At 41.2% G+C, this 13,725-nt stretch overlaps 1 protein-coding gene across 2 annotated transcripts in view; it reads left to right on the plus strand.

Annotated features, from left to right (window-relative positions):
- triob (trio Rho guanine nucleotide exchange factor b) overlaps positions 1-13,725 on the plus strand; it is a 144,582-nt gene that overhangs the window by 125,832 nt on the left and 5,025 nt on the right. For both annotated transcript variants that reach the window (XM_088929119.1, XM_088929120.1), the window contains 18 exons: positions 450-545; positions 1,558-1,706; positions 1,989-2,055; positions 2,358-2,461; positions 2,795-2,864; positions 3,074-3,163; positions 3,314-3,406; positions 3,637-3,687; positions 4,708-4,785; positions 5,315-5,506; positions 5,973-6,153; positions 6,661-7,376; positions 9,438-9,685; positions 10,192-10,318; positions 10,500-10,527; positions 11,124-11,286; positions 11,917-12,038; positions 12,853-12,931. In XM_088929119.1, coding sequence (XP_088785245.1) covers positions 450-545; positions 1,558-1,706; positions 1,989-2,055; positions 2,358-2,461; positions 2,795-2,864; positions 3,074-3,163; positions 3,314-3,406; positions 3,637-3,687; positions 4,708-4,785; positions 5,315-5,506; positions 5,973-6,153; positions 6,661-7,376; positions 9,438-9,685; positions 10,192-10,318; positions 10,500-10,527; positions 11,124-11,286; positions 11,917-12,038; positions 12,853-12,931 — 2,654 coding nt within the window. The remainder of the gene's footprint in view (positions 1-449; positions 546-1,557; positions 1,707-1,988; positions 2,056-2,357; positions 2,462-2,794; positions 2,865-3,073; positions 3,164-3,313; positions 3,407-3,636; positions 3,688-4,707; positions 4,786-5,314; positions 5,507-5,972; positions 6,154-6,660; positions 7,377-9,437; positions 9,686-10,191; positions 10,319-10,499; positions 10,528-11,123; positions 11,287-11,916; positions 12,039-12,852; positions 12,932-13,725) is intronic.

A 13,725-nucleotide genomic window follows, 5' to 3' on the forward strand; every position in this document is an offset into this window, starting at 1 on the left:
GATCATTCTTCTATTAAGTGATGTTCATCGAAGCCCAGGATTTGCTTTTTAAATCCACGTACTTTTGCAATTTATATTCAGAGATTCTGTAGACTTCTCCTACATCAGATGTATTTTTGGTGTTGTGCCATTTTATAATTCATGATCTGTAATATTAATTTGTGTCATCAGAGCAATGATACAAGCACAACTACCCCAGTTGTGACTGGGCATTTTTCTCTGGCATTCTTAGCTTTCCCTTTCTGTTTTCTCTTTTTCTTTAATATATCTGCTTTTCAGTGATTTGAAATGTGCCAGAAAATTCTGGGCAAAAATGCCAATCATTTCTTACAGCCTACCTCACAGACAGTGCCTTTAAAGTAAATTCTTCATTTTAGTAAATGGGTTTCTCTGACAGAAGTGCACAGGTCAATTTAACGAGCACTCCTCTCCTTCTGCTCTCTATGTAGACGTCCTCCCGGCTCTCGGTTCGACCCACTAGCTCAGAGACCCCAAGTGCTGCAGAGCTAGTCAGCGCCATAGAGGAGCTTGTGAAGAGCAAGATGGTGAGAATACGTGGTGCCCTGTTTTGACTCGGTGTTCTTTCTGAAAAAGAAGAAAGGTGTTGTTTCTGATGACTAAACCTCTGCATCGCCTGTTTCTTGACACTTTTAAATATTGTCATTTCTGACACACACACACACACACACGCATGCTTGTCTGGATGGATGTGATGTGGTGAAAACCCACTGTTCATCTGTGCTTGGCTGTGATTAAGCCCACCACCTGCTACTCTGGAAAGAAGCCATATTAGAGAGTTAAAGTATGCCTGTAAACTGGGTTTGCCACCCACATCCAAAAGTAACTGCATTTTGCATATGTACGCATTTCTGATTAGTCGGAAAGTTTTATTTTGTATTTGAGTTCTTGGATGGAACTTTGTGTACTTTAACCAGGTGTTATTCATATTCTCATTTGTTGTTTGGTTGCAAGTGTTTTAAATAAAGGAAATGTAGCTTGATATTTCTATGATCTCCATAGTATACACTAATAGATCATGTAGATAAATTATAACCAGACCTTAACTGATCACTGTGCTAAGAACAGCAATTAAAGGCAGCCTATATGTGGCATTAACAGGTCAACACCTGTTTTAATCCCTAATCAATAGGAGAATCAATACCAGCATAATAAGAGTCTTGACATTTAAATAAGAATTTACTTTGTAGTGTAAAAATGTCATCTTTAATTAAGATAGGCTTAAAAATAAGGTTTACTATATTAAACAAAACTCAGTAACAGAATTACTCCAGGACCCTAGTTCAAAAATGCCTTCTGTGAATGATGACCACATATCTGGAACTAAGAAAATCAAATATTAAGAAAATGGATTCATTATTTGGTTCAGAGCATTTTTGGGGAAGCTGTCAGAAACATAAAGCAGTTGTGAATGTGTCAGGTACAATAACGTTTTAGCCATTCACATCACTGTTCCATTAGGAAGGGCTTTCTGAATCTTCCAATTCCGGCAGTAAGCTCTGGGATAGGCGGACACCTCACCCCTCTCTCCTCCTGCAGGCCCTGGAGGACCGGCCCAGCTCCCTGTCTGTGGAGCAGGGGGACAGCAGCAGCCCCTCCTTCAACCCTTCAGACAACTCTCTCCTGTCCTCGTCCTCGCCCATCGATGAGATGGAGGAGCGCAAGTGCAGCTTCTTCAAGAGGCGGCAGTAGGCATCTCGCCAGTCGTTTTCCTCTTTTGACTGTGCAGTAAATATTCCAGTAGGGCCAGAAGCAAGTCCTGATATGTTATCCCGAGGACTGCGGTTACCAAAATTAAAAAAAAGATCAGTATTTTAGATACTTGTATTTTTAATCTTGTGCATAATTTATGCCACATTTTCTGCCGGATATGTTTATTCAGCCTTGTTGTCTAAATCCTGCTGATGATTTTTTTTAAGTTCCAAAGTTTCAGGTCAGCTTCTAATGCCGGTTTTCTTCCATCTCATTAGCTACGTGTTACAGGAGCTTGTTGAGACTGAAAGGGACTATGTAAGGGATCTGGGCTATGTAGTAGAGGTATGTATTGTCTTTTTGTTTTTATGTTGTCCTGTTACGTAAAAGCTTAACACTCCAGTTCCACATACAGTTTGTCTTCCTCTGATGGAACCTCAGGCTGTGAGTGTTTTACTTCATAACTTACAAATTGCATAAGACATGAAAACCAGAAGCAAGCTCTCATAAACGATACTATAAATTGTAATTTTCCCCAATTTTTTGTATTCAAGGTTGCGCATGCCGTACAAATTATTTACCTGTCTAGGTGCTTTTTGTGGAATTGCCTGTTTCGCTGATGTTACAGATGTGCTTCTGGTCCCCAGGGCTATATGAACAAAATGAAGGAAGACGGAGTGCCGGACGATATGAAGGGAAAAGATAAGATTGTGTTTGGAAACATCCACCAGATTTACGACTGGCACAAAGAGTAGGCATCTGACTTCCTTAAGACATTGACATAGCTTTTTTCTGAATCATTAGTGCAATAGTAAATCAATGCAATTTTCAGTGATTTTCAATGAGGAAAATCTCATCCATTGCTACTGCATTGCTCTTCTAGAAGCTTCTCAAACTCCGGCTGGGTAGGGGATTGCAATTGGAAAAACTGGAATTAACCCGGACGATGTGGCTTAATGAGAAAAAAAGTTTTAATTATCCTTTATTTAATTTTAATCAGACTTCCAGGAATGAATTAGTTCCTTATACTAGTCATAACCCATGATTGCTTTGTATACTTATGTAAGATTTCCTGTGCTTCCAGCTTCTTTCTTGGAGAACTAGAGAAGTGCCTTGAGGATCCTGATAAACTGGCATCCCTGTTTGTCAAACATGTAAGTCACTTGAGCCTTGGAACACTAAACTACTTTTAAGATTTTCTTTTAACTGTCATCTTTACATTACAGAATATATCCTTCCATTCCTAGTATAGCTGGAAATTTTCAGTTAGCATCATGTTAACTAGTGAAGTCATGTCATGCACTTATGTGACTTAATCGAGTTTAACTTGTACAAGGAGCATTGACAATTTTTTTTCGTGTAGGAGCGGAGGTTGCACATGTACATTGTGTACTGCCAAAACAAACCCAAATCCGAGCACATCGTCTCTGAATACATAGACACATATTTTGAGGTAGGTGTAAACATTTGTCCCCTTGTTTTGTTTAAATTACAAGCTGATGTTTTCTATTCTTCATCATTAATATTAATGTGTAGTTAAAAAGAAAAGCATGTTATGTTAATGTTGCTTAATTTTCTTTGGCTGTTTTTGATATATTTGTAGGACCTAAAGCAGCGCCTTGGTCACCGATTGCAAATTACAGATTTATTAATAAAACCAGTGCAAAGAATAATGAAATACCAGCTTCTTTTAAAGGTGAGTATGACACTACTTCATTAATATCTAGTAGTGAAATTGATGATTTTTCAAATTATTGGATTCCGCACCAGATTTAACTCTTTTATTACTTTGCCGTTGTATTTCATCAGAATTACATAATTAAGGTTGACTGAGGTTTTTAGTGCTTGTGGTAATTGGTTTCCGTGCCTTGTCAGTGTAGATTTAAATTTAATAGTCATTGATTTCTGTTTTATACTTTTCTCTAGGATTTTCTTAAATATTCCAAAAAGGCTGGTGTTGATACCACAGAATTGGAGGTATGCATTTGTTCATCATTTAAGCCTTCTTGCATGTCAAGTTGTTAAGCATTTAATCTAGAGATTTACAGGAGAAGCCTCACAAACCTTCCAGCAGCATCCGATTTTCTGTCTCTTACATCTCCTGAGCCTTTTGACATTCCTAATACTGAAAGCTTCCTCATAATTAATAGCAGCTATCATTTGGGAGATAACTCTAAATATATGTAGAGTAATAAATTATAAATACAGTACTTATGGATCACATTTATCTGTGCATTTATCTAAAATGCCTAAAAAAAACTTGTTAAAAATCATCCTTTCATGAACTTCTGAAACCGCATTCACAAAAAAGTTATAATGTGATTACATGCATGTAAGCTAAAGATAAGGGCATATTATGAAATATTGTATCCATAAACCATTAAGATATGCATCTGAAAGCCCTCACGTTCAGAATTGTAAGTGTATACTAATGTATGCAAGCAATGAAAGAATGCACACACAATTTACAAATCTTTAGAATGCTAAAATCACGTGTTTGCATAGGTAAAAAGCAGTTCTAGGTCTAATGAGCTAAAGTCTTCAGAAAAACCTGCTGTGCTGCACTTGTTTTACCTGCATTCCTTGCAAACAGGGAAAAGTACTTGCATGTCGTTGACCATTGTCTTAAGGTGCACCTTCTGAGCCTCTTCCTGCATGATCGCTTGAATTATACATGGCTTTCTAAGATGTTTTGTTACTGTGCTAAAGTAGTACTAATTTATGCTGCTCACATCTACATACAGGACACTCACCTTTGAGAATACAAACTTATGGTTACTAAACACAAGTTAACATCTTGTATTAAACACTAAATCTTTGTGAATGAGGTGCACAGTTAGTCACAGGAACATAAGGATGACAGTTGAAAGGACGCCATTTAGTCCATCTAGCTGATTTTGGCTTTTTTCTCTGGTTTACATGTGTGATGGCTGAAACCTCCTTGCACTGCCTTAGACATTATTCTACGTGCTTTTTGCAATTGTTTTTGTATTCCAGAAAGCTGTGGAGGTCATGTGCATTGTACCTAAAAGATGCAATGATATGATGAATGTGGGGAGGCTCCAAGGATTTGATGTAAGATGTGCTTTCTTTAAAAAAAATAGAAATGGAGGATAAAATATAGTTATAAAGTTACAATATGATATAGTATATGCACAGCACAAGAATTCAAAGTAATACTCTTTGAAACTAATACATCCACATGTATTGGTTGTTAGTCTCTAGGGTTTTCTAGTATTATTGGCATATTTCTAGAAAGCATATAAAACTAAATGTAATTTCCTTAAGTCACTTTTTAAGTCTGGACAGCAAGATAAAGTTAATTGTACAAGACTGTTCAATCAATCTGTAGCTTATCATGCTCTGACATTAGGGATATCTAACTGTATGAATGTTTAAAAGAAGGGTGGTGTTTGTGTGTGTTTCTGTAGTAACATAAATACTATACACTTATTTTGTCTAATAAAACAATACCATACAGTTGTATAATGTGTTTCAATATGGTGAAGATTTCTTCTTGATTTTGTAACAGTTTTGATCCTCACTGTCTCTCTCTTGCACCTGGTTGCTTTGTATAACCTCCCTCCCTGGGACCTGCCTGCAGGGCAAGATTGTAGCCCAGGGCCGGCTGCTGCTGCAGGACACTTTCCTGGTGTCTGATCCGGACACCGGGCTGCTGGCACGCATGAAGGAGCGGCGGGTTTTCCTCTTTGAGCAGATCATCATCTTCAGCGAGCCACTTGATAGAAAGAAAGGCTTCTCCATGCCTGGCTATCTATTCAAAAACAGCATAAAGGTATTTCTACTCATTGTTTCCTTTAAATGTTATGCATATAAATTAACCTGTGGTCATTAATCGGCAGGGAGCCGTCTTCCTGCTGGAAATTAGGTGCATTCTTTGTTTGAAGGTCAGTATAGATTTAGGCTGTTAAAGTAAGGAGTCTGACAAGATGATGGAGCAGTTGGTTTAGGTGTCACTCTTGCCGAGGGGAGTAACAGATATTCACAATAATTAAAGTTAATTCTAGTAAAGTCTACCGGGAGTGTCAGATCATATCTAGAACTTGCTCTGTTTGGAGAAAAGCCATAGACTCTACTGTATCTCTTTTGTCACTCGTTCATGAGGGAGTTTTGGGAGGAGTTTAACCATTGTTCCTTTTGCATCTAATTTCTTCTAAATGTATATCGAATTTGGAACAAGGAAAAATCTGACCGTAATTTGCTGCCGAGTAAAACCGATTTCTTTGACTCTGCATTTACAGATGAGCTGTCTGGGTCTTGAGGACAATGTAGACGGGGATCCCTGTAAATTTGCACTCGCCTCCAGATCAGCCAACAGCACCCCTGAGACCTACATCCTGCACTCCGCCAACCCCGGAGTCCGGCAAGTGTGGATCCACGAGATCAACCAAATCTTGGAAAACCAGCGCAATTTCTTGAATGGTAAATGCGTTAATAGAGATTTATTTTTTTCCTTTTTATTCTTACAGAAAGGTGTAGTTTAATTAGAATGAGGATGTTTTCTTAATTTATGTGAGCTCTATGACACGCATGGCTGTACATCCATTACCAGCGTTTTATTGTCGAACAGACCAAAAGTGATCCTTACTGAACATGAAGTATTGATTTAAGCAAAACGTTTGAAATGAGATTTGATTTCTTCTTCCGCTGCAATAAACATCCCTCTTTGGTCGCTGGACATAATTTTTTTTATGTTTTAACACACTTTAAAGTCTAAATACAACATGAAACATTAAAAATGCTACAAGGTATGAAATGTTATAAGTATTCTGGCCTAAAAAGAAAATTTGTCTCCAAACTTTTCCATGGCTGTAGCTCCTTGCTGCGTCGGCCTGGCTGGTTGCCGATGAGCGAAGGAGCTGCTGCAGTAAAACTGCGCAGTGCAGCCCAGCTGTTGAGCTAAGTGCGTGACCTTTCCCCCCGCTGCAGCCTTGACCTCCCCGATCGAGTACCAGCGGAACCACGTGGGGGCGGCCGCGCCCAGCAGCACATCCGGCGGTGCCTGCAGCAGCGCAGGCACAGCCCCGGCCCCCAGCGGTGGTGCGGCGGGAGGGCGGCCCAGGCCCTCCCGCATCCCTCAGCCCGTCAGGCTCCACTCGCCTGTGCTGGTCTCCTCCGGGGCCTCGGCGCCCGCGGAAGGGCCGGACAAGATGTCAGGTACGTCTGCTCGCGCCCCCTCCCTGCTGCCCGCCGGTGCCGGCGGCTCCCCCTCCCCGGCAGGTGCGGGGGACAAGGACGGGGAGAAGGACGCACCCAAGATGAAGCTTCTGGAAAGCGCTCGCGGCACCAAGCACCCTAGCTCGGTCGAGGATTCACAGACCCACACTCCAAGGGCCACAGTAGGCCCCCTGACGCTTGGTAAACCGCGACCTGGAACGGTCTCCCCTCTTGGGTCCCCACTTCCTCCTCCTTCCTTTGGCAAAGAGGCCTTCACCCCTGGGAGCCCTGTGCAGAAGGGCCCCTCTTTCTGGAGCTCCATCCCAGCCTCCCCCGCCAGCCGCCCCGGCTCCTTCACCTTCCCCAGCGACACCGATTCTCTGGGGCGTCAAGCACATCGCCACTCCACCCACAGCAAGGACGCCGACCGCATGAGCACCTGCTCCTCCGCCAGCGAGCAGTCTGTCCACTCCACGCAGAGCAACGGGGTAAGAGCGGCGCCGGCCCGTCCTCCGGCCTCCGGTCCAGCCCTCTCGTCTGCGTGCCGTCATCCCTGTCAGTACTAACTCCACTGCCGGCCTTGGTTCTTCAGCTGCTTCTCTGCTCTTCTCTGAGAAGGAAACGAGAAAAAAAAATACTGCTTTGACTGTTGCCTGTGGTGAAGCATTCACTCTTTTCCACTTGACTACTTCAGCTTTTACTAACTGCTGCGGGCTAAGCTTACAGTGACCATCATTCAACTATGCTACTAACTTAACCGCTTGTGTGTTTTTTTCCAATACTGCTCTCCTGCTTCCAAAAAGAACCAGAAGCCTTTTCTACTACATTTTAACCCCTGACTGTTACTACTTCAATTCTGAGGAAGCCATAACAAAAACTAAATACTAACATGTTCGTAGAGTTCTTAAATTTTTGGTGCTAGCTGCTCTTCCGTTTCAGAAGACACATAGAATCATATTGGCCTAGAGTGATGAAGATTTTGGGTCCTTTCTCATTTCTACTTAAAGGAATGTTTGCAGAGACTGTTGAGCTCTATTTATTTCAATGTGAATGAACTTCACTCATTGTCAGTGGTTTGAAAAGACAAGGATTCAGATATTCAGTGCGATGACTAGGTGATGGTTTTGGTGGACTAGTAAGTAGTGGCTTTCTGTCAGGTCCAGGGTTTCCAAGCTAGCATGGTGACAGTACACTCTGCTGTAGGAGGAGACATCTTGAGGGTGAACACAAAACCTGACGCTAAGTCTTGCCTACTTGGTCCTTAAAGATCCCATAGCAGTGTTTGAGCAGGGTGTTAACCTTGATGTCTTGGTTAAACTCCAGCTTTGACTTGCATGGGATGGCCTCCCTGAATATCCCCCTGAAATAATTCACTTGGTGCAGTGCGTCCTCTCTTCTCCACCAGTCCTGCTGCGTTTCGGGGTTGCTGGTACAAGTCGGAAAGCCACACACTCTCCTGGTCGGTGCTCCGCTTCAGTGGTGGATGAACTGGATCCCGCTCCGCATGGAAAGCATTTTAGGATTCTTTCGCATGAAAAGTATTTTACAGATGCCCGTAATTATTACTGAATGGCGGACTCTATACAGCCATCTACTCATTGTGCTGGACAAAAAAAGCAATCGTTCTCTGGCTATCTCTGCAGTACCTTCTCTTTCGGCCCGCTTAAGCACTGTTGAAAACAGCTGCAAATGAAAATGTCTGAAAATCCCTTTTCTGGGTAATTTTGGGCAATATGAGGACAATGATTCCTTCTAATTTCAGTTACTCGCTTCACTCACTCCACTAATCTGTGTCCTTTATACGTGTGCTTCATGGTAAGGATGTTCCTGTTACAAAATGTGTATTTAAAAAACTGATGCCTTTCTGCTTTTGTTTCTTTCTTGAATTGTGTGCCAACTAGCTTCTCTTTATCTCTTTATAAAGTAAGTAACACAGGTACATCAAAAAGTCAAAATATTCAAAATAGGATTTTAAAACTGAAACGGCTAGAGATTCAATAGAATACAGTAGTACTGACTGTGAATTATTTCTTTCTCCTGTTATTTCTCTGAAATGATGACAAACGACAGCTTGCATCACTGTTAATATAACAAGGGAATGAATATGATAAATTCAAATGTATTTAGTCATTTCACTAAAAATAATTTTTAGCTAGCTTGTATTCTCTTTAGTACTTCTGTTATGTATGTTTGTAAGAGAAAATTATACATTTTAAATGCAATTTGATAGTTTGAAAATGCTTAAGAATGCTATACTTCAGGGAGAGAATAAGCGAAAATGCTTTGCTTTAAGTTTATTTTCACCAAGTTTCAAGCAGTTTTTAATGAAATATAAGCCTTGCCAATTTAAAGCATGCTATTAGGAATGTGCCTGTTTCTGCTTAACTAATTTCATATTAGCTTTTGTCTGCTTTGTGCCGCTATCCTAAGGCAATGTCAGTGTTCAGTGTAGATTATCAGCTACAGTTAATGATTATGAACAGTTAGTTATCCTTCACTTTTTCGTTCCTTTTTAAGAGAAGTTGTCTTTCCACTCCCCCACATTGCAGAGTGAAAGCAGCAGCAGCAGCAACATCTCCACCATGCTAGTGACGCAAGACTACATGGCGGTGAAGGAGGATGAGATTAACGTCTACCAGGGAGAGGTTGTCCAGATTTTGGCCAGCAACCAACAAAACATGTTTCTGGTGTTCCGCGCAGCCAATGAGCAGAGCCCCGCTGCTGAGGGCTGGATCCCCGGCTATGTGCTGGGGCACACATCCACAGTCATCCCCGACATCCCCGAAGGAACCATTAAGTAAGAGCCCTGCCCACACGGGAGCACTCTTCCCCAGATGCGGTCTGAAACTCTCAAGACCTTTCTTTATCTCCACCACTGAATCTTCACGACTCTCACCACAATAATACACGCATGATCTCTTATGTGCATGTGCCTTACGTTACTGAAGAATTCAAACCCTCTTGTTAGATCTGCAAATGCGTGCTCGGTATGGAAGCGTTGTGGTTCTTAGCGGTAGTTCTTACGGCCATGAGGTCTTTGGGTCAGGAAAAAGGTTGCTGCTTAAATGAAAAGCAGTACCATGAAATCAGCTCTTCTTCCAAAATATTAAACAATGGGTCACATCCCTTTTGAAAGGATTACAGGAGAATCTTAAAGCTTTTAAAAAAAAAAGCTTTTTTACTCATCATGGAACAAGCCTTAAAGCCCGTGTTGCAGTTTTATTTGTGCTGAGGTCTAAGGAATTGGAAAATCTCCATGCTCGTCCTTCATGCCTTTGTCAGACTTCTTCTTTTCTTCCTCAGGAAGTCATCCTCTTGGCACACAGCTCTCCGCATCAGAAAGAAGTCTGAAAAGAAAGACAAGGAGGGAAAGCTGGAAAACGGCTATCGGAAGTCCAGAGAAGGTCTAGCTAACAAAGTTTCTGTAAAGGTAGGTCTTCCAGGAGCAGCGTGTGCCCCTTTTAGTGCGACCTTGTTTTCTGTGATGAAGTTGAGAGGAGGGCTACTACAACGAGCCGGCATGGACACCAGATCGAAATGTTCAAAATGTGGATATTTTAGTTGTTGGAACTGACTTGACTTTTAATGCCTTCTTTTTTTGTTGTTTTCAGCTTCTAAACCCCAACTATATCTATGACGGTGAGTTGGCTTTTCATCAAGAGATATTTGTAAAAGCGTCCAAACTAGCTAATTGGGAGTCTTTTTGCACCTGCATCTTCATTAGGAAGAAATGTTTGAATGTATGTTTTTGCTTGGTAAATAAATGTTCTAGTATGCCTTGTTGAGGTTTGACAAATGTGGTATGAGCGGGTTATAGTGGGGTTTTTCAGCTGCTTGCATGGTAGGTGACAGCACATGTAGTTTGCAGAGGTCAGGGTGGGGGGCTCAGACACATGAAGTTTCTGACTGCAGATTAGAAGGTTCAGCTCTTGGCTGGTTCTCTTTCATGTCATTTGGGTTCTGGAAGTCTGTATCAATCAGCCCGGCCGTGCTGTTGAAGCCGATACTCTGGCTTCTTTCAAGATGCAGCTGGACGAGATCCTTGGATCAATTAGCTCTTAACTACCGCATGGGGCAGATGATCCGAATGACCTCCTGCTGTTTGTAGTCGTTCTTGTGGTCTTAGGACTCCACTGCCAAAAATCTGCGTTTTTCTGCCTGGAATGAACTTGGTCATATGAATGTAGTGACATGTATAGTTTTCATTTCAAGAGCCGGTACGTTTGTTTTTGCAGTTCCTCCAGAGTTCTTATTGCCCCTGAGTGATGTGACCTGTGAGAATGGGGAGAGTGTCACCCTTAGGTGCAAAGTCTGTGGTCGCCCCAAAGCAACTGTGACCTGGAAAGGACCAGACCAAAATACTCTGAGTAGCAATGGCCATGTCAGCATTGCCTACAGGTACATCTACAATCTAACTCTTTGGAGATTGTTGTGACTGGTAGTACATATTTGAATGTCTGGAAATACGTTAAAAGTCTTGGATATGGTCCATATTTTATATCTCTTCAGCAATAAGATTGCTTAAATATTAGATATGGTCATCATTTGTCAAAACATATATTATGGCATATAACATAAGGAACACACACATTAGTCCAATCTGATATAGCTGGCTGCAAAAAAAAATCCTCTTAGAATGTGTATCCTTTGCATGTTGAAAAAGCAATTTTATGGTTGCAAAAAACATTGATCATTTGCATGGTGGCTTCTGGAAAATCTGCCCTGGTGTGTTTTTGTTTTGTGTCTGTGCATGTGCCCTGCGGTGGACTGGCGTCCCACCTTGTGCCTGTTGCTTGCTGGGATAGACTCCGGCTCCCCATGACCCTGTACTGGATAAAGCAATTAGAAAATGGATCCAGGAAACATTGGTTATTCAAATGTGATGCATAATGAAGTGTACTATTTTTAAATAAGCTCATATTTAGTAACATAGTCCAAAAGATTCCAGAAACTGACGTTTGGGTGAGCGCACCCTAGAGAGAACTGGGAATCGCTGACTTTTCTTTTCCTGCGCCCTGGGCAACGCAGCGACTCTGGAGAGGCCACTCTCAGGATCGTGGGCGTCTCTGCAGAAGACGATGGCACCTACACCTGCGTGGCCACGAACGATGTGGGCTCTGTCTCGTCCTCTGCCAGCCTCCGAGTACTGGGTCAGTTCTCCTGCATCGCTCAAGAAAAGCGGACGTTGCCTGCAGATTGAAGCAAGACTGTGCTGTGTTGGTGTTGGCTGTGTTTGGACTGTTATGTTCAAGTAACCATTCTGATTGCTCAGAAACCCTAAATCCATTGCTCAAAGAAAAGCTATTACAATTTTTTTGAAGAGCGTATTATTTCTTCAGCAGCTAAAATGAAGCAATGTCTTAAACAGCATTCTAGAACTTCTGTTGTATCAGTCAACAGAAAAGTGTTTAACATTTCTTGTCTCTCCATGATTGAATATGTTGGATACGTTATGCATTTTGTTTGATATCTGCTCAAAATGCCCTACATTCCTTGTTTGAAGGAGTGTGTTCAGGTTGCGCTTTTACTGTAAGAAAGGCAGACATGTTTTACTGACCTTATACAACTAAAAAGATTCATGCTGAAATAGGTCACCATCTGCTATCAAAGCTTTGCCTAGCAACTGGAATATTCTCGGTAGTAACAGAAGGCACACAGCTAGTGCAGACAGATCATGTGCCTGTGTAGTAGTATACCAACTCATTTTTCATCTTCACGACCTCCAGCAGATCTCCTAGCTAACAGCTCCCTCTAGGGTCCAATCAGAGACCTGGCAAGCTGCAGAATTTCAGTTGCATTTGTCCCATTTCTTTATTTTGGATTAGAAGGTTGGGAAGCATCAAACCCGTTCTCAGTTTTTGGGTTCTGTATGTTCAGTATTTTGAAGTGCTTTCATGCTTCAGTTAAGCATTATGATTTTTCCCAATAGTAATATAAATTTTCTTTTTAATGTTTGTTTTTCAGGTCCTTCCCATGATGGCATCAGGGTAGTCTGGAAAGACAACTTTGAATCCTTTTACGCTGAGGTTGCAGAATTAGGAAGGTATTGCAAATTGTTCCAAATTGCAACATTCTATTTAAAGTTAAGCCTTACGTTGCGGAACACTTTTACCTTTAAAGGACAGATGGTGTTTCTGGAAATACATGTTCCATCACACAGATTTACTGTGCTGTAGGGGATCTGGCGCTTAAACTTTATAATCAGAGCTTACCTGCTGTAAAACATCTGTGTGCTCTAAAATGGGTAAAACATTAAAGGCATGTAAAGCCAATTGTACTTTTTCACCTGTAAACTATATTCACTCAACACCTACTTTAAATGGAAATTTCCTGAATCCCACCATTCGATAGATTTTAAAATGTAACATGATTAGAGTCTTATAGATAATTCCAGAAAGTGTTATTCACTGAACTTTGTATTACTGACAAAAAAATAGATTATGCATACCAAAATTTTACTTTAGAAATGAAAATGAGAATTCTTACACTTTGTCACTAAATTATAGTGCCTTGCAAACTTATCAAGACCCCTCCTACAGTGTCCCATTTTCTGAAATTACAAAATGATGTATCTTTATTTTTATAATGTTTTGAATAACATCTAAATGCTCAAACTGCAGTCATCTATGTTAGCAAAAACAAAAGAAGAAACTCAGATATGTTCATTTCATAAGTATTTAGAATTGTAACCTCAGTATTTGGTAGAAGCCAAGTCTTTTTGCGTAAGTCTCTGCCAGCTTTGCACACCAACTTGACGTAGTTTCTGCCCATTCTCCTTAGCAGATAGGCTAAACATCTCTGAAGTTGCTTGGAGATCACTTCTGGACAACAGTTTTC

The sequence above is a fragment of the Atractosteus spatula genome, chromosome 12 (genome assembly GCF_055471065.1).
Source record: "Atractosteus spatula isolate fAtrSpa1 chromosome 12, fAtrSpa1.hap1, whole genome shotgun sequence".
In the NCBI taxonomy this organism is placed as follows: Eukaryota; Metazoa; Chordata; class Actinopteri; order Semionotiformes; family Lepisosteidae; genus Atractosteus; species Atractosteus spatula.